General features: G+C 39.9%; 1 protein-coding gene across 1 annotated transcript in view; it reads right to left on the bottom strand.

Annotated features, from left to right (window-relative positions):
* The window catches only part of BMP7 (bone morphogenetic protein 7), a 97,708-nt gene that overhangs the window by 49,477 nt on the left and 25,795 nt on the right, over positions 1-22,436 (bottom strand). The window contains exon 2 of the mRNA XM_043986009.1: positions 2,004-2,196. Within this exon, the coding sequence (XP_043841944.1) occupies positions 2,004-2,196 (193 nt within the window). The remainder of the gene's footprint in view (positions 1-2,003; positions 2,197-22,436) is intronic.

Here is a 22,436-nt window from a genome sequence, read left to right as displayed (position 1 = left end):
AAAGAAATCACAGGAAGACAAGAAGAGGTTAAAAGAAAGTGTAGGGGCAGCTAGGTGGCGCAGTGGATAGAGCACCGGCCCTGGAGTCAGGAGTACCTGAGTTCAAATCCGGCCTCAGACACTTAACACTTACTAGCTGTGTGACTCTGGGCAAGTCACTTAACCCCAATTGCCTCACTAAAAAAAAACAAAAAAAAACAAAAAGTGTAGAGAGAGGGTGAGAGTGAAAGAAGAAAAAGGATTTTCTAGCATGAAGATATGTTGCATTATTTTTTTAAAGAAGTAAGCAGGAAGAGGAGGAAGAGGAAGAGGAGGAAAAGGAGAATGAAGAGGAAGAGGAAAGAAGGAATGAAGGAAAGAAAGAAAAGAAGAAAGAGAAGGAAGGAAGGGAAAAAGGGAAAAAGAGGAGGAAAGAAAAAAGGGAAGAAATGAGAAGAAAGAGGAGGAGGAAGGGAGGAAGGAACGAAGGAAGGAAGAAAGGAAGGAAAGACCTAAGCAATTAAAAACAAACCCCAACAAAGGCAAAGCTCTCTTAAGACTTGGGCCTGTATCCTGAGAATTAAAGAGAAAGACTGAGTGCTGTCTATACTGGATTATGCGGAACAGCTGAGTTGAGCATGGCCCAGCATTCACACAGGCTAGCCAAATTCCTGAGATTAACTTCTTGACCAATATTTTTGAAGCAAGTTTTGTGAACATAACGACAACAAGCTTTTATGACTGCCAGTGGGCTAATGGTGTAAGCAAGCATCATGCAACAGAACTGATTGAGTGTTATTGATAAATGATCTTTGAGGTTCTTGTAGTCCCAATTAATCAGCCTAAATGAGAAAAATCAAACATATGGTCTTGTTCAAGGACCCTGAGGGATTTGTCAGAGAGTAGAGAATACATTAATAATTGCTTGGAATGGGTTTAATGGCTCATCTTGTAATTTTGCACACGCAAAACAATAAATCAATGGGAGGACTGAGATGTGGTCTGTATGGGTTAATTAGGGTGCCTAAATGCCTTTGCTAATAAAGTGCTGCAATTAAGATACTCTGTAAGTGAGAGAGAACAAGGGCTTCAGCCTGCCTCAGAGAGTACCTCCAAAAAAATGTCTGAGGTCTCTTTCTGAAGATGTCAATCTGGTCAACTCTATGGTGCTTTTCCACTCTAGCCCTTAATCAATTTCCCCAAGAGGATCAAAAATATTTGGCTATGGGGAAAGGTAACTCTTCCCTTCTTAAATCAGGAAGGGTTTTTTAGAGTCAGATACCTCTGTCCTCCTATAGAGAAGCTGTTGGTAGGAATGGTTCCTGTTTAACATTTCCCCCCAAGTCTCTAAAGCCAGTGGCAATGTGTTATACTATAAGACTTTATTAATTCAAACTCTACTGATCTGAAATTTACAAATAATACCAGCATTTCTGCAACTTTATGAGCAAAAAGTTAGAAATGATATCTCCTTATGGCTTTTTTGGATACTGTCTACAATTTCAAGAGAATCTGGTCCCAAAATTAATATCTTTTCAAGGTAAGAAATTGTTTTTGAAAGATAAATGTTGAATCAATTGACCATGGAGGCCACTTCCAACTCTGAGATCTATGATCATGTCTCTAATTTCTGGCAATTTCAGCTCTTGAAATGCAAAATAATTTTTGTATTTTATGGTAAATGACAAATGTTTTTGTTAATTCACCTAACTCTGTTCTCTGTCTTCAACTCTTCTTTATGTTCTCCACACTATATCCCCAGTAACACTTAGAATAATATTGACTACAGAGTAGACAGGTTAACTGTTTGAATGAAATTTGATAATTTAATGAACATCAACATGGTCTTTTTTCCAATAGTTTTAAATAAATAAGTTTCTGCAGCAAATTTTGTCCAACAGCTTTGGCATTTACAATGCAAACTCGGCAACCATACACAATCCCCTACCTGCCACCATCCTCTTCACCCAGTTCTCCTCATAATATCTGCCAAAGGTCAAACCTTCTCCCGTTCAGAACCTCACCTCCCTGTATGCTCCTGAAGCACCTGGTAGACACTGATCCGGAAAGTTTCATTATCAAAGCGCTCTCGGATGTAATCCTTGTATATCCTAAATTCAGCAGCAGTCACAGCTTCTCCCTCTGGGATCCTGGAGAGATCAAACCTGAATTCCCGATGATGATAGCGCTGGTGGAAAAACTCTTTGTCATGCTCCACTGAGGGGGAAAAAGGAAAAAAAGAAAGGGTAAGTGACTTTCCATTTGTAAATCTTCCAGCAGGTACTTTCTACATTGTCCCTATCATTTCACTTTAGAGAAATAGGAAGTATGATGGGAGCAAGGAGCAAGTTGTTGTATTTCCCACACTTCTTTACCACTTCCTGAATTGGAGACCTAGACAATTCCTGTTTCTTTTCCTGTCTGTACCAGTGACAGTTTTCCTTTGGATTCTATGGTATAATGTCATTAGGAAAGAACTCTGGATTTGGTATCAAAGGCTCTGGTCTTGAATCCCAACTCTCCTACATCTTACCTGTATGACCTTGGACAAATCACTTTCCCTCTCTAAATCTGTTTCTTCATCTTTCAAATGAGTTTTGGATTTAATGACCTCTTAGGTCTCTGTCTAGCTCTGAATCTTAGGATGCTATAAGTGCTCCAGGCCCACTTTCATAATTATTAATTCAACAACTTACAAATTCTTGGACTAACCACAAAGAGAGGCCAGATACATAACAAAGATACTTCTGAAAAAGAGGACTGGCTGAAGAAGAACCTATCACAAAATTTTGCTAGAGAGGCTGAGAATTTATACTTATCCTCAAGACAAACATTACTGTTTAAAATCATGTTCTGACAGATGGCCAAACTCAAAGAAATTAGGCAATTCACGAGAGAGAGAGAGAGAGAGAGAGAGAGAGAGAGAGAGAGAGAGAGAGAGAGAATCCCTTCTACATGTAGAAAGCCAAATGCTCAGGTGTTCAAGTTCATTCTGGATGATTGAGTCGAAAGATATGTCAGAGCTGAGTGAACTACATACACACAAATAGTACATGTATGTGTTTAGCAAGAGTGAACATGTTAATTTTGAAAGAGGGAATAACAATACTCATTAGGCTAGCCAAAGTTTTAGGCAGGAATAATGGAGGACAAGGATAGCAGAATGAGAAGCTAGCAGGGACCTTAGACCATGTAGCCCAATCCTCTCATTTTACAGCTGAGGAAACTGAGGCCCAGAGAAATCAATCAAGACACAGTTGAGGGTGGATGGATGAAAGGAAGTAAGAATGGGGTGAGAGGGAAGTGGACATTTTTCCAGCCCAATGAATTTTGAAAACTCTAGGATTAGGTTAAACTTCTCCCTAGGATCAGAATCATCAGGTTGTATGATAAAAAATAGGCTGGTTCCCAAGGAAAAAAAAAGAATTCCTAAGGTTTCTGAAAACATTTAGGACTATAGTTTGAAAGGATTTCTTTAAAAAAAAAATGCACCCAAAGCGGGCCACTCATTTGTGCATGCAGCACAGATAAAGTAATTGCTCATTTAATTACTCTGAGTCTATGTAAGTGGATATACCCATGAATTCTGAGAGGCCCTTTGGAAATGTGATCTTTGATATTAACACACATGCTTCTCTGAATGCACTGCAGCTGTTGAAATCCTGGTAACATGTGGGAGAACGGAACTCAAAGGAATCTCAAGGAACCATTCTTCTCCCTGTTTACAGTTCCTCCCCTTTCCCTTTACACTCTGCCTCGATCTCCTGACCCAGAAGTAACAAATCTTTTCAGACCTAATTTATGAGAAATACTGACCCAGAATCCACATATTAGATCAAGATAGTAAAATGTATCATTTATAATTAGAGACAAAGAGAAAGGGGGGGTGGGGCAAGAGAGATGGAGGCGGGGCCCCAGGAAAGAGCAGCAAATAGTTTCAAAGCAAAACTGTAGCACATGTGGTGAGTTAAGATCATGCACTGTTTGGTGACCCTAGCAATACCTTAAACACAACAGCATGAGGTAAGCACGCCACGGAGCTTGAGCCCTTAGGTCTGAATTTCCCCAGCTTCTGTGGGTGTAAGCTAGCCTTTTGACAATGTGCCATGGAGTCTGATTAACTGCCTGGGGTGGGGGGTGGGGGGTGGGGTGGAGGGAAGAAGTTGGCTTTTTTTTTTAAGAAGGAAAGAAAGGGGAGGGGAAAATCTGTTCCATGTGGGGGATAGACACTTAAAACCAGAGCAGGTTCCAGGAATCAGACTCAGCTTGCAATGGTTCTTTCTGGGCCTCAATGACCTAACAAGGGTGGGGTGGCTGCTGATACAACATGATGACAATTTTGGACCCATTCTAGCTGGTCATGTCAACATCTGCTGCTATTCCCCTATACCTGGGGGAAGAGGCAGGAGAGCCTCAATCCCTCCTGCTTCCAGCCATAGAGATGCTCAGGACGTGTCCATAACTGTAGATAACACTCAAATCTCCCATGCTTAAGCTGTGTTCCTCAGGACACTAGGGTAAACTGGCAACTGGCTCTTGAGTATTTCAACCTAGTGACCATTCAGAAGATGCCAAAAGTTCCCTCGTTGATTTATTAGTTAACAGGATTTCTATGCTGGGAGGGAGGAACATAAGAAGTGTTCTGTATCTAATAGAAGTTTTTATAGCCCAAAAGGTAAAATAACATTTGAGTGAAAGACAAAGAATAAAGATGCCCACGTCATATAAAGCATATAAAAGGAGGGCAAGGGAATAAGCATTTATCTCATGCCTACTATGTGGCAGGCACTGTGCTAAGTGCTTTTAGAAATATTACATCAGTATGATGGGATTGATAAGGGGGAAAACTGTTTTTGCAGACATTTCCATTGATTCTTCAAATTGAAACATATGCTGGAGACAGCTATGTTTGGCAAATCACTAAAGTCGTAATGGTACAATATGTTTTACTAGTAAGTCTCCAACTAATCTGTATTTAACTCTTGGCTGCTCTCTTAATTAGGTTTTACAAACATATGCAAACAGTATTGGTCCTGACAAACTCTACTTATTCTTCTGTCATTAAAAGAGGTGGTGCTTTATTTTGTTTGGTGGGGGGATGGGGTATGTGTGAAAGTCTACTAAGAAACAGCATGACTAATAGCATTTATATAACACTTTGAGGTTTGCAAAGTACTTTAAAAATATGATTTCATTTGATCCTGGGAAACAGGAGCTGTTAGGATCTCAATTTTATAGATGAAGAAAATAAGGTAAAGAAGTAACCTGCCCAGGGTTATACAGCTGGTAAGTGTCTGGGGCACAATTCGAACTCAGATCTTTCTGACTCCCAGTCGTCAGTCTAGCACTCTATCCACTATCCAAGCCCAGGTCATGACAAACTAACCTTATTTCCCTTTTTCTGTACAGTGGCTTGGCAAATAATTGTCACTGGACAAATGAGAGTTGAATTGTCATTTGAACTGAAAGGGTTACTAATAGTTACTGGTAGTTCAGAGGAATGCCATCTAGTAAGTATACCTGGATTTCAGCAAAAGCATTTGATAAAGTCTCATGGCTTGTCAGCCAGATAGAGGGAGGTAGACTGAAACAGTGTTGGCTATTGTCTTTTTTAAAATATCAAAATATTTCATAAACACCTCCCCCTAAAATGATAGGACTGTAATATTACTATACTCAGAGTGAGAAAATGCATAATAACTAACAAGTACTGGGAATTCAACCCCACTTTTAAGCAAATTTATATCTTATTAATCCCGGCAATATCTACATATATTTTTTAAAGTTATACATGTATGTACAAGACATTCTATACAAAGTTATAAGCTGCCTATTTTGTTGGAACCAAGCACAGATCAAAGTGACAATGTTTGATATGAATATAAATTCAAGGACTCCTTTTTAGTAACTCTATCAGCCCCCACCCTTCCACAAGGTCCATAGCACACACATTGGAAACTCAACACTAGATGAGGGTATCATAAGGTAGTTTCAGAACTGGTTAAGTAGAGAGACCCCAAAAGTAGATGAGTCATTGATAGCTTAATATCAAGCTAGTTGAAGGTTGCTGGTGGTTTACACAGGAATCTGTCCTTGATCTTGGGTTAATCAACATTTTTAGCAGTAATTTGGATGAAGGCATAGATAGCAAACATGAGATTTACAGATAAAATGAAGGGTGATATAAGAAGCCTGTTAAATGTCAGACTCAATCCAGTAGGCTAGAGTGCTGATCTAATAAGATGAAATTAAATAGTGGAATGTAAAGTCCTACACTTGAGTGTGTGTGTGTGTGGGGGGGTGTTTAAACCCACTGCACAGGTTTAAGGTAGGACAGGCTATCTTTATAATAGTTCCTGTGAAAAAGATCTTGGGGTATTAGTGAACTACAAGCACTGCAAGCCAATAGTGTAATATGGCTACCTAAAAAAGCAAATGCAATCTTAGGCTACATTAAGAGAGATATAGCGTCCAGAAGAAAAAAGGTAATAGTTCCATTGTATTCCTCTCTAGTCAATCATTCAACATTTATTACGCATCTACTATACGTCAGACATGATACTAAGCACTGAGATATAAAAAAAGACAAAACACAGTCCTACTCTCAAGGAGTTTGCAATCTAATGAGGGAGACAACATGCAAGCAAACATATACAAAGCAAGCTATATCTAGTATCAATTAGAAATCATTAGCAGAGGGAAGGGACTAGAATTAAGAGGGGTTGGGGAAGGCTTCCTGTAGAAGGCAGGACTTTAGTAGAGACTCAGGAAGCCAGGGAGGTCAGTAGATAGAGCTGAGGAGGAAGAGTGTTCCAGACATAGGGGACAGCCAGAGAAAATGCCTGGAGCTAACAGGTGGAGTGCCTTATTTGTGGGATGGCCAAGAGTCTCCAGCATCATTGGATTGAAAGAGTATGTGGCAGGAGGAAGGTGGAAAAAGACTGGAAAGGTAGGAGGGGGCTAGATTTTGAAGGGCTTTTAATGACAAACAGAGCATTTTGAATTTGATTTTGGAGGCAATTAGGGAGCCACTGGGATTTTTGAGTTGGAATGGGGCTGACATGATGGGATTTATGCTTTAGGAGAATCACTTTAATCGATGAATGGAGGGTGGACTGGAGTTGGGAGACTTGAGGCAGGCAGACTCACCAACAGTCTATTGTGATAGTTGAAAAAACTGTGGGTATTGAGGAAGAAAAAGAAAAGACTTGGAGAAATATCATATGGAGTCATTGGATGAGAAATTTAGAGCTCAAGAGGACCTTAAACACCATATTGTTCAACCAACTCATTGTCAAGTAAAGCAACTTATGCTCTGAGAATTTGTGACCTACCTGAGGTCATGTAGGTAATAAGTGACAGGGCCAAGATTTGAACCCAGATCTTCTGACTCCAAAGCCTGAGTGCTCTTTCCACCATAATATGCTGCTTCTCAGGCAAAGGGGACTATTCTTGGTCTTCTTCTTGGCCCAGTGGGAAACAACAAAACCAATGTGTTTAAGTAGCAGAGATGCTGACTTAAGATCAATGCAAAGAAAATGTTCCTAATTACTAAAGGTGCCAAAGAGAAGACTAAGTTATCTCCATAGGCAGTAGATTTCCCTTCCTTTAAGGTCTTAACTAGTCAGGGATGGTATAAAGGGAACATCTTTTCAGGTAAAGGTTGAAATAGATGACCTCTGAGGTCTCTTGCAGTTTAAATCTTGTGAATCTCTCTATATTACATATAAAATAAATAGCAACTCACATTTGTAGAACATTTTACAATTATGAATTACTCCTCCAATAACTCCATTTTTACAGATAAGGAAGCTCATCACAAACTTTAAAATGAGAAGCAGTATGGCATAATGGATTGAGAACTGGCTTTGACACCAGGAAGACGTAGGTTCATGTCCCATCTGGCCATGTGACCCTGGGTGAGTCACTTAATGTCTGAGTGTAGTAGGTAATATACTCTAAGACTACAAGTTGCAGAGAAGGTGCCAACCTGCTTTGGTAGGGAGAGTTTCCTCACCTAGAAATCCCCTCTATCAATGAAATCATAGGCCCAATTCCTATGCCTATTGTACAACTGAGAAGTAAGAACCAAGTGAAAATTCCAGTAAGAACACACAATGGCTACAATAATGTGAATGAAAACAACACTGAAAAGCAACTGAGCTCTGATAAATGGTAATGACCAATCTTGGTCCCAGAAAACAGAAGAGGAAATGCATTTCACTCCTATCTGTAAGGAAGTTGGAGGGGGGTATGGATGCATAATATAATATACATAGTTCTTTTTATAAAAGGCAAGTTCAAATGATTGTGATGCAAAAACAAAAACATCCATAAAGCTTTCAAATAAAGCACAACTGAACAATCTAATCCTTTTTAAGATGGAAAAAAGTCAGGATCCTTATAAATATCAACACAGGTCTAGAAAAGCCACTCTGATTGAACTTTGGGGAGTTTGGATTCTGGAGAAATGACTAATAACTATATATTTAACAACATTCAGCATTAAATGTTAAATTATTATTGTTCAATTGTATCCAACTCTGTGACCCCATGGACCATAGCACATAGTACACTACTACAATTCATGGGGTTTTCTTAGCAAAGATACTAGAGTGGTTTGCCATTTCCTTCTCCAGTGGATTAAGGCAAACAGAGGTTACGTGACTTACCCAGGGTCACATAGCTAGTAAGGGTCTGAGACCATATTTGAACTCAGGTCTTCCTAACTCCAGGCACAGTGCTCTATCCACTGAACTATCAAGCTTCCTCTACTGGGCAACATACAAAATTTACTCTGCCCTCATGGAGTTTATAATCTCGTAGGAGTATCACACACACACACACACACACACACACACACACACACAAATCCCAGATAACTAGTATACTAAATAAATGCATTAGGGAGTTACAAAGCAAAACACTACTTAAAGTCCAAGAGTGTGAAGTAGAAATCAGGAAAGACCATTTGGAGAAGGTGTCATTTGCTTATATATATATATATATATATATATATATATATATATATATATATATATACACACACACACACACACACATATATATATATATTTAACTGATATAGCTTGTTTTCAGACTAATCAGAAAACAAACATTTATTAAGTAACAACAATGTACCAAGCACTGTGCAAGGCTATGGGGATATAAATACAAAGAATAAAATAATCCTTACTTTATTTTATTTCTTAATATATCCCTCACTAGCAAACTACCTGTTTCTTTTGAGAGACGCAGAGAAAAACAAAACCAACCAATACTACAATTTTATCTGACAACACATGCAATATTCTATACCCATTACCCTCCCACAAGATGTCATTTGAATTATACTTTGAGGGTCAATAGGAATTCACAGAATTATAGAATTTATAGTTGGAAGGAAGTTCAACAGCCATGTAATCCAACCAACACCCAAAAGGAATATCCTCTCCAACCTCTTTGACAAGTGGTCATCTAGCCTCTGCATGAAGACCTCCAATGAGGGAAAACCCACCAAATCTCAAGGCATCCCATTCCACTTACAGATATTTCTAATTGTTGGGAAGTCTTTCTTAGTCCAGCCTAAGTACCTCCTACCATTCTTCCTGGTCCTTCCCTCACCAGTCAAACAGAACAAGACTAATCACGAAGAGTTAGGCAAAACTGAAAAACGACTGAAAAACAAACATCCCTCTTCTCCTTGACAAACCTTCAAATGCATGTGTAGCACCCACTCTAGAGCTACTCCCAACTTGGCACCCAGAAGTTAGCCGTCCCTTGGGGATGAGGTCCAAATGACTTTGTGGGTCCATAGCTCCTGAACCTCACTGGTACACTTAACTTTTAATGGTCAGTAAGTAGACACAATTAGCTCAAAGCAAAAGTATTTCCTGAGATGCCAAAAGTAAGAACAGTAGCTACAAAACATCCCCATAAGCCTGGGGCATACTACCCCCAAAATATACACAATCAATAGGAGGAATGGGCACATACTTAAAGGATACTGGAGGAAATGCATACAACTAGTGAATACATGACCAAGGCAACTCATGCCTCCCACACTGCAGGACCCTGAGGCCCTTCCTCTTCTCATGGTATTCTCATGCTGCTACCCAGTGAGCATAGCCTCTCAGCTAGACAGTGATGAGCTGGGCTCCCTGGACCTGTCCCTCTCAGCAGATGGGCTGCTGCCAGGCAAAACTATTCTTTCTCAAATCCAGGGCTGGCTCACTTCTCTGCTGCCAGGGGCCACCCTCCTCAAGGCTGTCTGTCTCCTGCCTCCACTCTTCTTTTTCTCTTTTCCCTGCTGGATTTTGTGTCTCCTACCAGGAAAGTAGCCATGACTGAGGTGGGGAAGGAAAAGGAAATCTCTACCTCCCCACCCCAAGGGCTAAGGAATGATTCCCTTAAAAGAGCAAAGTTCTCTTTCAGAAATGGCTCTTTTTAACAACCAGAGTTCACATTCCTCAGCACCACTTCCGGCCTCTACCAGAGCCACTTGGGGAGCACATCACCATTTTTTTTAAGGGCCACAAGGTATCTGGGCAATCCTTCCAAACCAATGGCTTTCTGCCCTCTAATCCATCAAGAAGGATTTCTTCACACCTCATAAAAGGGTGACAAAGTCAAAACCTTCCTTTGTACTTTTCAGACATTAAGACCTTGTTGTCTCTGTTGTTTTTTTCTTTCTGTGATTTCATCCACTGAGGGTGGGGTGGGGAGGGATGGGGTGGAGAAGAGTTAGAAAATCAACTGATCAGAGGCGTCCAATCAACTCCTCCTACGTTTGATTATAGCTATGATGCCCCTCCCACCCCCACCTGCCAAGTCTTCTCTTTACCAGGCTGAAGTCCCCAATTCCTTCCACCAATCCTAATGAGGTACAAAGTCAATATCCTTCACCATCCTGGCTGCTCTCTTCTGAATTCTCTACAGCTTAACAATGGCTTTATTCAACTGTGTCCTCCAGAACTGGTCACAGTACCACGGATATGTTCTGACCAAGGAGTATTACAGAGTGATTATCACCTCCTTATGGTGAAACCTATACCCACTACGTCCCAGGCCATTGCCAGTCATCTTGACATTTGTCTTTCCATTGGACTTTGATGACTCTGAAGGAGAATAAGGCTGATGACTTTTTGTAGTTCTGCCTCACTTAAATCCAATTCATGTGCAAGTCAACACATCACCCCATGATGTCATTGGTCCTCTTTGAGAAGGAAGGACAAACAACAACAGTTGTTTGATGGCTACCCCATCACACTCCTTACTTATATTGAGCACACAATTCATTAAACTTTTCAGATCTCTTTCAGGCAAACTACAGTACTGACTACCCTATACTTAGGAAGTTAATTTTTGGAACTAACTCTTGTAATACCTTCCATTTATGTCTATTGAATTTCATCTTCTAACCCATCAAGATCCTTTTGGATTCTAACTTTTTATCCAATGTATTAGCCATCCCTTCCAACTTTGAGTCATTTTTAAACTTTCATGAACATGTCATCTATTCTTTTATTCAAGTCATCAATAAAAATACTCAATAGCACGGTCAAGTGAGGTATTCCATTGTAGCCCTCCTGCCAAGTCATCATTGAACCATAATGACTGTTCTGTGCAGTATAGCCATTCAACCAGATCTGAATCCATTGATAATGCAATTGTTGTTCTCATCAAACCCACCACCCTCCATCTTTTCCACAATAATAGTGTGCTATGCTTTGTCAAAGGTTTTTCTAAAATCTAAGTAATCAAAAGCTATAGCATTCCATTGACCCATGATCTAAGTAACCATGCCCCACCCCCTGGTGCAAAAAAAGGATAGTATGGCAGGACCTATTATTTTTTTTCAATCTTAATAGTATTTTATTTTTTTCTAATTACATGTAAAGATCATTTTCAACATTTGTTTTTATTAGATTGAGTCCCAATTTTTTTTCCTTCCCTCCCTTCCCTTTCCCCTGGACAAGACAGTAACCAATCTGATATAGGTTATATATGTACAATCATGTTAAGGGCATGACTTGTTCCTAAGGAAACCATGTGGGGTTCTTTTAATCCCTCCTTTGCTTTCTAGAGCTTCAACTGCCATCACTTTAATGATCAATTTCAGAATTTTCCCAGGAATTGAAGTCAAACTCACTGGCCTATGGTTCACATACCATATTCTCTTCCCTTTCATGAAAATTAAGACATTTACCCTTCAAATATCATCAATAGTGGCTCATCATTCATATTTGAGGATCTTTTTAGTTGAGGATGTTCAGATGGATCTGATGATTCAAATTTGTCAAAGGCAATTTGGTGGTCTCTTGTATCCTTATTTTTCTTGGGTTCCTATTTGGCATTTTGTTTCTTTGGTTTTGTGTGTGTGTGTGTGTGTGTGTGTGTGTGTGTGTGTGTGTGTGTGTGTGTTGCTCATGCTCTCCTGCCCAAACCTACCCTATATTTATTTATTTTGTATTTATTCTACCTAGGCTCATATCCAATCTGTTGTCAAGTCTTGTCATTTCTACCTTTGCAACACCTCTCCTATACATTTCCTTCTCTTCTGTGATGCTGCCACTACAGGACTCTCACCCAGACTATTGCAACAGCCTTCTTTTTGGTCTCCCTGCCTCAAGTCTCTCCTTTCTCCAGTACATCCTCCACTCAGCTATCAAAGTGGCCTTCCTAAAGTCTCAGGTGTGATTGCAGAAAGTACAAGCCTGACTCTGTCACAACCTCCCTCCATTCAATAAACTCCATTTACCTCCAGGATCAAATATAAAATCCTCTATTGCTTCTAAGGCCCTTCATAATCTGTCCCTTTCCTACCACACCTTATCCTTTCTACATACTCTGTGATCTAGTGATACTGGCCTCCTGGCTGGTCATCAAACACAATACTCCAACTCTCACTTTGGTGCATCTTGACTTTCTATCTCTCATATCTGAAATTCTCTTCTTTGTTGCTTCTACCACCAAGATTCCTTGGCTTCTTTCAAGTCTTTCCCAGTCTCCCTTAAAGCTAGTGGCTTTCCTCTGAGACTATCTCCAATTTATCCTGTTTGTACATAGTTGTCTATCATCCTATATATCTTCTTTGTACATGTCCCCCATTTGATTATGAGCTCCTTGAGGGCAGGAGATTTTTTTGTGTAACTCTTTGTATACCTTGTGTTTAGCACATTACTAGCCTATAGTAGGTGTTTAATAAATGTCTGTTGACTTAATTTGTTGACTCCATACTTGTATATGTTGTCTCCCTGATTGAATTTAAACCCTTCAGGGGCACAGTGTTTGCCACACAGGACATACTTATTCTTCTTGGCAGAAAATACAGAAACAATAAACTACTTTTGATTGTCAGTTATTATTGTGTATCCATCTCCAGTAAAGATTCCATACCTTCTTTCATTTTCCCTTTCTCAATTTAGTTAAAACACACACACACACACACTTTTAGCTTGTTTCCCTTTCCAGACTCAACTCCTTCTGAGCTTTATTATGACTTTCCCAGGGTCATCCCATAGTCTTATTTCATCCTTGGGTAACTGCCCCTTCTTCCATCACCCTGGGTCTCTTCAAACAAATTTTCTCTTTTTCCTCCTCTTTGGAATTATTTCCATTTGTTTTTGGAATTCCATTCCTGAGGGTTTTCCATCTTTCCTTGAATGAATTCCTCTGTAGAATGTTAGTCTAAGGGAGAAATCTTAATTTTTCCTCTAAATCTTCTGAAAACTGTTCTCCCCAAATCTAGGCTACATGCCAGACTATGCCCAGTACCTTTTTCTTCTCTGTCCCAGGCTCTAATAGGAAGTGGTCACTTGCCCACAGGCTTCCCATTATTTTCATCACAGTAACAAGTTCCTATCCATTAGAAAGAATCAAATCCAGTACAGAATTTCTCCGTGTTGATTCCTCTACCTTTTGAAGGATCAAATTATTATTAAGGCAGGTCAAGAGAGATTAGGAAGGACATTTCAGTGAGATGATCTGGGTTCAAATACCAATTCTGCCATTTATTTCCTATGTAATCTCGAGGAACATTTCTTGTCTCTTGACCTTGGTTTCCTCTGCTATAAAATTGGGGAATAGATGTAGATGACCAGTAAGTAGACCCTTTTCATCTATAATACTTGAGAAGATGTTTCAGCCCCAAGGGCTAGATACATTCAGAACACCAGCTTTTTAATTCATAAGTCACCCTAGTCAGTGACTTTAAAAGGCATGCAAAGTGCTTTACATACTTTAGATCACTTGATCCTCAGAAAATCTGTGAGGCAGATGCTATTATTATTATTCTCACTTTAGAGATGAGGAAACTGAGGCTTAGAGAGTTCACACAGTTAGTAACCCCCCAAGACAATATTGAGATGAGGTCTTTTTGATTCCAACTCTAGAACTCCATCCCTTGCATCAAGTGGACCCTCTTCATCCTCATATTCTTAGAAAACAACAAAATGGATAGCCTTGGGTCTTTAACATAAAAGTAACCCTTTCATCCTTTAATCCAAAGCAGTCACCAGCATGCTGCCATTTCATAGAATTCTAAAGCCAAGGTCCTAAGAATTACAGAAAGTGCTTTTGGGGAATAAAAGGATGAGAAAAATGGGCCAACTGCTGATTTTAATGAAATAGCTATGTGTTTGAACTGAATATCAAACAATGATTTAAGACCAAAAGTTACCTTGGAAAAAGTTTCTATCTTGAAGTGCTCCCAGTATCTGCATAAATTCCATGCTAAGAGTTATTTTATTTATTTATTTATTTATTTATTTATTTATCTGAATGTTGTTTAAATTGCATAGAATATACATAAATTCCATGCCAAGGGTTATTTTCCTATCACAAAGATAACTTGATAATCACTGCCTAAACCAAATGCATGTCTATCTATAAACTTTTATGACAAAACCTCTTCTTCTTTTCCTTTACTTTGTTTTTTGACTTCAAAAATGTTCTTCCCAATAACGAATTATTATACACAAGCTCATGAAACATTTTTGTATTCCACCCCACATGATAGAGAAACACAAATAAATAAAAGTTCTCTGATGGAGAATACAGAGTTGGAATTCTATAAGCTTCGTTTCCCTCCCAACATTCCTGTCCCAACCCCCCAGAAGGGCTGGCAGGGATTTGCAAAGGACTTTAATCTTTAATCTTTTTAAGGACCCAGATTCCTGAGACCAAAAGATAAGTCAAAGGATAATGCATTCCATAAGACAACCCTGTTCTGACAGAGTCTGTGGCCATGTGACTGACTGTCACTGAGGTCAATTCTAGGCACACAAAGCTTTATCAAACTCAACAATCCCAATACTGGTCAGGTGAAAACAAAAAAGCAGATTCTATGTTCTATGATGGATACTAGAATCATCTATTTTGAACTGGGAGGGAGCTTAAGGAGCCAGCAATTCTAATACCTATCATTGTATAAATAGGGAAACTGAGTCACAGTGCAATTAGATGACTTGCCCAGGATCACATAGCTAGTAAGCATCTGAGTTGGGATTTTAACCCAGATCTTGCTGATTCTAAGTTCAATGCCCTAACCACTATAACACTGCCCCAACTTTTCTTATAAAATGAACAGTGAAATTTCTGGAAACACAAATCTTTAAGTTTTTCCTTCCATGACTACAACTCTGTTTTCTAAATTGATGTAGGCCAATAGTAATTTTTTTAAGTAAAACTTTCCTGAGAACACCAATGAAGGGGATCCTTCCTATATTTTCTATTTGCACTATAGATGTTCTTCTATAAGAATTTTAAACATCTAGAAATATAACCTATCAACTTGGATTTCTCTGTAGTGAGTATAAAGTGGATTACAATAATTACACATCAAAGTCTTTCTACCTCATTGTTCCTGTCATTATATACCTATGGGAGATGAGTTACCATGGTACCTAAACCCACATCAATCCTTGTTAGGAACGGGCTGTAGTCCCCATCAGGAACAGAGCCCAAATCATACTTGTTCCATTATTATGACCACCAGTGGGGTTGGGGCAGAAGAGCTAATGGAGAGAGGTCATCACTAATCAGTCTTCAAATGGATGGGGGGGGGTGGAGCCCGTTGGCAATATGGTGGAAACTATGAACCCCTTCTCAGAATAGTGGATTGTTGTTGTTTGATATTTGAAGGAAATGCTGAATTTCAATTAGAGTTTAGTTAAAATAAAGATGAAATTGTTTTCCCATCCAAATTTATAGAAGTCCTGATATCTATATCCCAGGTAAAGAATTCCTGTTCTAGAGACAATTTCCGATCTTAAAAAAAAAAATCACTATTGGGGGCGGCTAGGTGTCTCGGTGGATAAAGCACCGGCCCTGGATTCAGGAATACCTGAGTTCAAATCCGGCCTCAGACACTTGACACTTACTAGCTGTGTGACCCTGGGCAAGTCACTTAACCCCCATTGCCCTGCAAAAAAAAAATCACTATTAATTGAACTAACTGTATTGAAGGATTTCAAATATCACCTATACTTTTCATTACCATAATAGCACTCTTTGCAAATAATTTTTCCACATATTCTTCTAGAAGGTGAATTATGTAGAGTCCTCCAGAAGGTGACCTTGAGTTGTCAAAGGCAGCATATTATAGACTCTTGCAGCATCCATCAAGCTGAAAAGGCTTCTGATACTCCCAGAGACTGAGGACCAGCTTATCCAAGTACAGAAAGGTTCACACCAGAAGACTAACTGCTAGGTGCTGAGTATCTTGGCCCTCACCACTCACAAAAATACAAAATGGTCCTGGGGCCTATGCAGATTGTTTCCCCTTTCTCTTTTTCTAAACCAACAGTTTCAGAGTTCAAAAGGGGATGAAGGGTATCAAGAATTACTCGACTTTTATGCCAGCTGCAAACACTGAGTTAAATGCTGGTATCCTAAATGCGTGTGTTGTTCGTGTGTGTGTGTGTGTGTGTGTGTGTGTGTGTGTGTGTGTGTGTGTGTGTAATCTTTCGAAGAACTGAATCACATGCACAGTGACATTTTCACTTCAAAGACACAGGGACTCACATCTTCTCTGATCCTTATCATATCCATGTGGGGTAGTTAGGGCAACTATATCAGGCTATAACCTAGGAAATTGAAGTGACTGGTCTAAAGTGACCAAGTTAGTGGCAGAAGCAAGGTCTAGAGCCCAAGTCTGATACCCATCTATTTCCTTTCTTCTACTTTTAGCAGGCTCCTTCCTCTCTATCTTTTAGAGACAGCTGGTCGGCAGTTGTTACTGGTGGTGATGAGGAAAAAGAGCTCTCCCTCCACAATGATTTTTCCTCTTATTGATGCCCACTAGGGCTGGATTGGAAACTGGTTTGTTGTTTTGGAGGGTACTGCTATTCCCAAAGTGCAGTGTTTTGCATATAGTAGTGCTTAATTCCCATTTTATTCAATCATTCATTCATTGCCAAATATTGCTGTTTGCCACAAATGGGGGCAAAATGAGAGCATAGCAATGGTTCACCTCAGACCTGTCCCTACTACTGGAAATATGACTATCGAGTACACATCTTACTTCTGGTGAGTGAGGAATGTTCTCATCTATGAAGGAGCTTACACTTATTCCCGCCTCAATATCACAAACATATGTAAAGAATGAATTCACAAGAATTCCACTAATGGAACTAATTCCATTGGTTCACAATTTCCACAAAATAAAAAGGCAAGCAAATGTGCCTTAAGGGACGTTGTGAAGAAGACAAAATTCATGCCCAAGGCCTTCATTTGCTGTTTGAAACTGCTCTGTTGGCTAGGAGTCTAGAGAGCTGACAGATGAAAAATAAACAATTTTATTTCCCTAAAGGTGTTTCTTTCGGACTTGTGCGTTCTTAAACTTCTTTCTTCCAACACTGTAAGATTCTTGAGATATAGTTACCTCACTTTTTTCAATAGCATCAACTTGTGCTGGGGCAAGTGTTGTTTTAAACCTCATTTGTAGAAAGAGAAACTACTGTATAAAAGGAAAGTGATTTTCTCCTAGATAATAACCACAAATAAGGAATGCCTACATTAAAAGTCAGGCTATTAGCCCATAGTTCTAGCTATATCCCTGCCATCCCCCTTTGTCTTAGGTGCATCAGAAACAGCTTCTCACTACTGGTTGCAGAAATTAAACAAACATTTCCATTTCCCCTTGGCATTGATGAGGCTGTGGGAACTGGAAATTCAGCCCAGTGAGCCCTGAAGTTTCTTAGGCCATCTATCTGGAAGACTGCACATAGCATCTTTACAGAACTTTGACTGTTTAACTGTGAAAATTCTTAGGACACAGATACCCTATTCCCTTGCCCTACCCCCCTTCCCCACTTCTCTCTCCCCCAGGGCTCCCATTCCACATGGATGCACTCAACTGGGAATAGGGTGTTCTCAGGCATATACTTACTTGTTGGATTTGACAGAAAGAGTTACTGGGACTGCTGTTGGGGTGAATTTATTGCTGCAGGACTTTGGGAATGTGAAATTCAGTGATTGGTTTTCATTCATTCGACCCCCTTGACCAAAAGATTTACATGGTGAGATTAGGGAGCTTGGAAAAAGCAGCTGAAGGCACGCAATAAATTGAGAGTTCTGGAAACACAGCAAATGTACAACTTTAGGGGAGTAACAGACATGAAAATGGTCTTTTAATAACACCACTAATACAGAACTTGGATGAAACTATGGTATCTGATTGACTTTTATTATCCAGTTATTCTTAAAAAATGGCTGTTCAAGTTATTTAGAGAAATCCTTGACCCTTTGTCCCCCCAAAACAGATCTAGGAGAAAGTCTACACTGCCTGGAAGACTTTGGGGTTCACGGACTCCCACTAGAATGCTCCCCAATGATTGTGTTCTATCTGTAGAAACTTGGCAAATTCCCCAAGTGGCCAAGAAAGAAGCCTTCAGTTGCTGCCTGGCCTCAATAAGCATCAGAATAATCCCCTTTAAAAAGGCCAATAGCTTAAAGTTACTTTAACTCTACTTCTAGCCAATCTGGCCATGCCTATCTCCTAATGGAAAATTGGGCATAGAACTTCGGTAATTTAGGGCAGGGGGGAGGGTGGGGAGAGAAGACAAGCCCTTCCACTGATAATATTTCCTCCTTAATTATTGCTTCAGCTTTTCATCTTTCTACCAAATGTCTCAGCTGCCAACAGGACCACCTGGAGCACCACCAAACTGAAGGCTCTCTGGGGAGTCTTCTGAAACACTGATTCCTTGTTAGGCGTTCCACTGTGCTAATAGCAATGGTGCATAGCACATCTGTGCCAGGCTCCAGGAATGGGAAAGGCCGCCTCAATGGAGTCTGGAGAGCTCTACTTGGTCCAGCTAGTCAGCTATCAGAGTTAGCAGCTCCTTTGTCGCCCTCACTCTCTATCCTGCACAGAGGGAAGGGGGAAGAAGGGGAAGAAGAAAGAATGGAATACTGTACCACAAGATTAAACATTTCAGTGTCAACACGCGTGCTCCCCTGTTCTGAACAATGTTATCATTGTGAACTGAATGAACCTAAGGGATGGGGGAAATGTGTGTGTAAGGGTGGGTAGGGGGTGAGTGGTGGGAAAGATGGGTTTAATTATCTCTAGAGCTCTGGCAAATCGTTTGTAGAAATTCGAATGCTGGCAAATGAGGATTCCTAGTTTCAAAAAGCTGTTGGAATATGTATGTATGAGACATGGTGACTGAGGAAGTGTGATCAGCTCTTGTGATTATAGACTCATGGGACCACAGAATGTCAGAGCTATAAGAGAACTGAGAGATCTCTAGCCCAACCTTGTCATCCTCTGGTAGGGTTTTTTGTTTTGTTTTGTTTTTGTTGTTTTTTAGTGAGGCAATTGGGGTTAAGTGACTTGCCCAGGGTCACACAGCTAGTAAGTGTTAAGTGTCTGAGGCTGGATTTGAACTCAGGTACTCCTGACTCCAGGGCCGGTGCTCTATCCACTGTGTCATCTAGCTGCCCCTCTCTGGTAGGGTTTTAATGTCAGACTAAATTATTTTGTCATCTTGTGTACTTCTAGGGGACCTCCTGACACAACTCTAGGTGAATTCAAACAGTACAAACTGACCAGTACAAGTCACATAGCACAGCTGTGATTTCGTGGGAAGGACACTAATATCAGAGCCAAGAAACTCAGTCTTAGTCCTGGTTTTGTGTTGCCTTGGTAAAGTCATTTCACTTCTCTAACCCTTAGTGCCCTTGCCTGTAAAATGGAAAGATTGCATCATATAACATAAAAGGACCCCTCCAAAGCTAACATCTATGATCATTAGAAAGGCAAATCTACCCTGGTTATAATATTTTAACTATAGAAATTACTTTTGTATTATCTGTGATTTTAGATTATTCATCCTAGAGGTTCCTACCACTGGTTAAGTGTACTTATGGAGACATCATGGTATAGTCGATAGTGAGCTAGCCTCATAGCCTGGAAGACCTGGGTTCAAATCCTGCTCCTGACAAATAAAGACTTTGAGACTATGGACAAGTTACTTAACTTCTCCATGTTCCAAGCAACTTTCTAAGATTATAAATTACAGAGAAAGTGGCAATCTGAAGTGGTAAAGGGAGTTTCCTCACTAGGGAGTTCTCTATGATCACTAAAATTACAGGTCTCATTCCTATCACTATTCTTTTAAGAATTGAGCTGGGGCAGCTAGGTGGTGCAGTGGATAAAGTGTCGGCCCTGGATTCAGGAGGACCTGAGTTCAAATCCAACCTCAGACACTTGACACTGACTAGCTGTGTGACCCTGGGCAAGTCACTTAACCGCTACTGCCCTGCCCCCCCCCAAAAAAGTTGTATTATAATAAAACAAGCATTTCTATAACACAGTATAATAAAAAAATTATTGCACATGAAACTATAAAACTATTATATACAACTTGCTCTTCCTTTTAAATACATAACATTGAACTTCCCTACTACCCCTTTACAATATGAATAGAACTTTTTCACACCAAGCCATTATACAGCTAGCAAAAGAGAATTCATTTTTCAAAACGTAATGTGACAGGCCAGTCACAGTTGTTAAAAACAGCACAATATTCTTCTATAATGACAAGAAGCCACACTTACCAAACTTTTAGAGGAATGTCCTAAATCTATGTCCAAATACTCTTCTCCTGTACCCATAGGTGGAACTCAGACTTACACTTTGGCATCATGCCACTCTAATATTTCTTTGTTCTTCTTCCTGAGCCATCTTTTAACCAGGCTCCATCTCCTATGCTAAGGGTCTTTGTAATTCACTATGATTGTGGGTATATCATAGCTTACACTTCTATAACAATTAACAAAGGGCATTCCTCCTCCCAACTCTTTGAGACAGGCCATGTGAATATTATATTCTTGATTATATGGAGGAGGAAACTGAGGCTCAGAAATGTTAAATGACTTGCCCCACACCAACCAGCTAACAAGTTCCAATCAGAATTTGAACCCAGATCCCCTGACTCCCAGTCCAGCATTCCTTATAAAAATAGCATGAAATGGAACTTCAGTTTGTGTAACCAGATATTCAGATTTCTTTCCCATGTAATAAATATAGGCTAAAACACGTTCCCCCCACCCCCACCAAGCCAACTGTATTTACCTTTTTGCTTTAACTTTTCATATGAATTGTGAAAGAGCCCACTACAATTTCTCAGTCTGTTATGCCATCACTTTCTGCTTCTTTTTTTGGGGGGGGGGGGGCGGGGAAGGGAGAGGATCCAATTGGGAAGAAACCTTGCTATATAGCATCATCTTTTTTTTTTAATTTTCAGTTCCAAATTCTCTCCCTCCCTTTAGTTTCTTCCCCACCCATTGGAAAGGCAAGCAATACATGTGTATGTGTGAGGTTAGAGCATCTATCCTTAAAGTCAATGTTTGAAACTTCTTTATAAAAGAGGCAGCCTCCTATAGAATAACAAAGAACTTTGGCATCTCATTGGCAGTCCCTTTTAGGAGAGTATCCAAGATCAACAAATATTTGAATGTCTACCCAAACTGTGGACCCACTAAAAATAGAACTCTTGAATAAATATAAAAATAACTTTTCTGAAAGCACTCATATATCTGTTCTGATCTAATCTCCCACATCCCTGTAGAAATACATATGATTCCCATTTCACAGATGGGGAAACAAAGACAGAAATTAAATGAATTTTCTAGTCCTACAGCAAAGGTAGGACCAAAATTCTGATCTCCTTTTTTTATTAGCAGAACTTCAGTGGCTCTCTTAAAAGTTACTTCTTCAGGGAAAGGTCTCAAAATTAGCTGGGGGGGGGGGGGCGGGGCGGGGCGGAGAAAACATTTAAGAACAAGGGTAGGGCAGTGGAAAGCTTCCTAGAGTTACCTTCTCATCTGGTTCTTCCTGTCTGAATTGTGCTGTCTTTCTCTCTCAGGTTGTAGGCCCTCAAGGTAGAAGACCAAGTTTTGGCATGCGTTGAAAGGCTGAAACACACCACTGGCACTCGGAGAATAAA

The sequence above is a fragment of the Dromiciops gliroides genome, chromosome 2, assembly GCF_019393635.1.
Source record: "Dromiciops gliroides isolate mDroGli1 chromosome 2, mDroGli1.pri, whole genome shotgun sequence".
Classification (NCBI taxonomy): Eukaryota; Metazoa; Chordata; class Mammalia; order Microbiotheria; family Microbiotheriidae; genus Dromiciops; species Dromiciops gliroides.
Note: the sequence above shows the minus strand (reverse complement) of the source record. Positions and strands in the feature narration are given on the sequence as shown.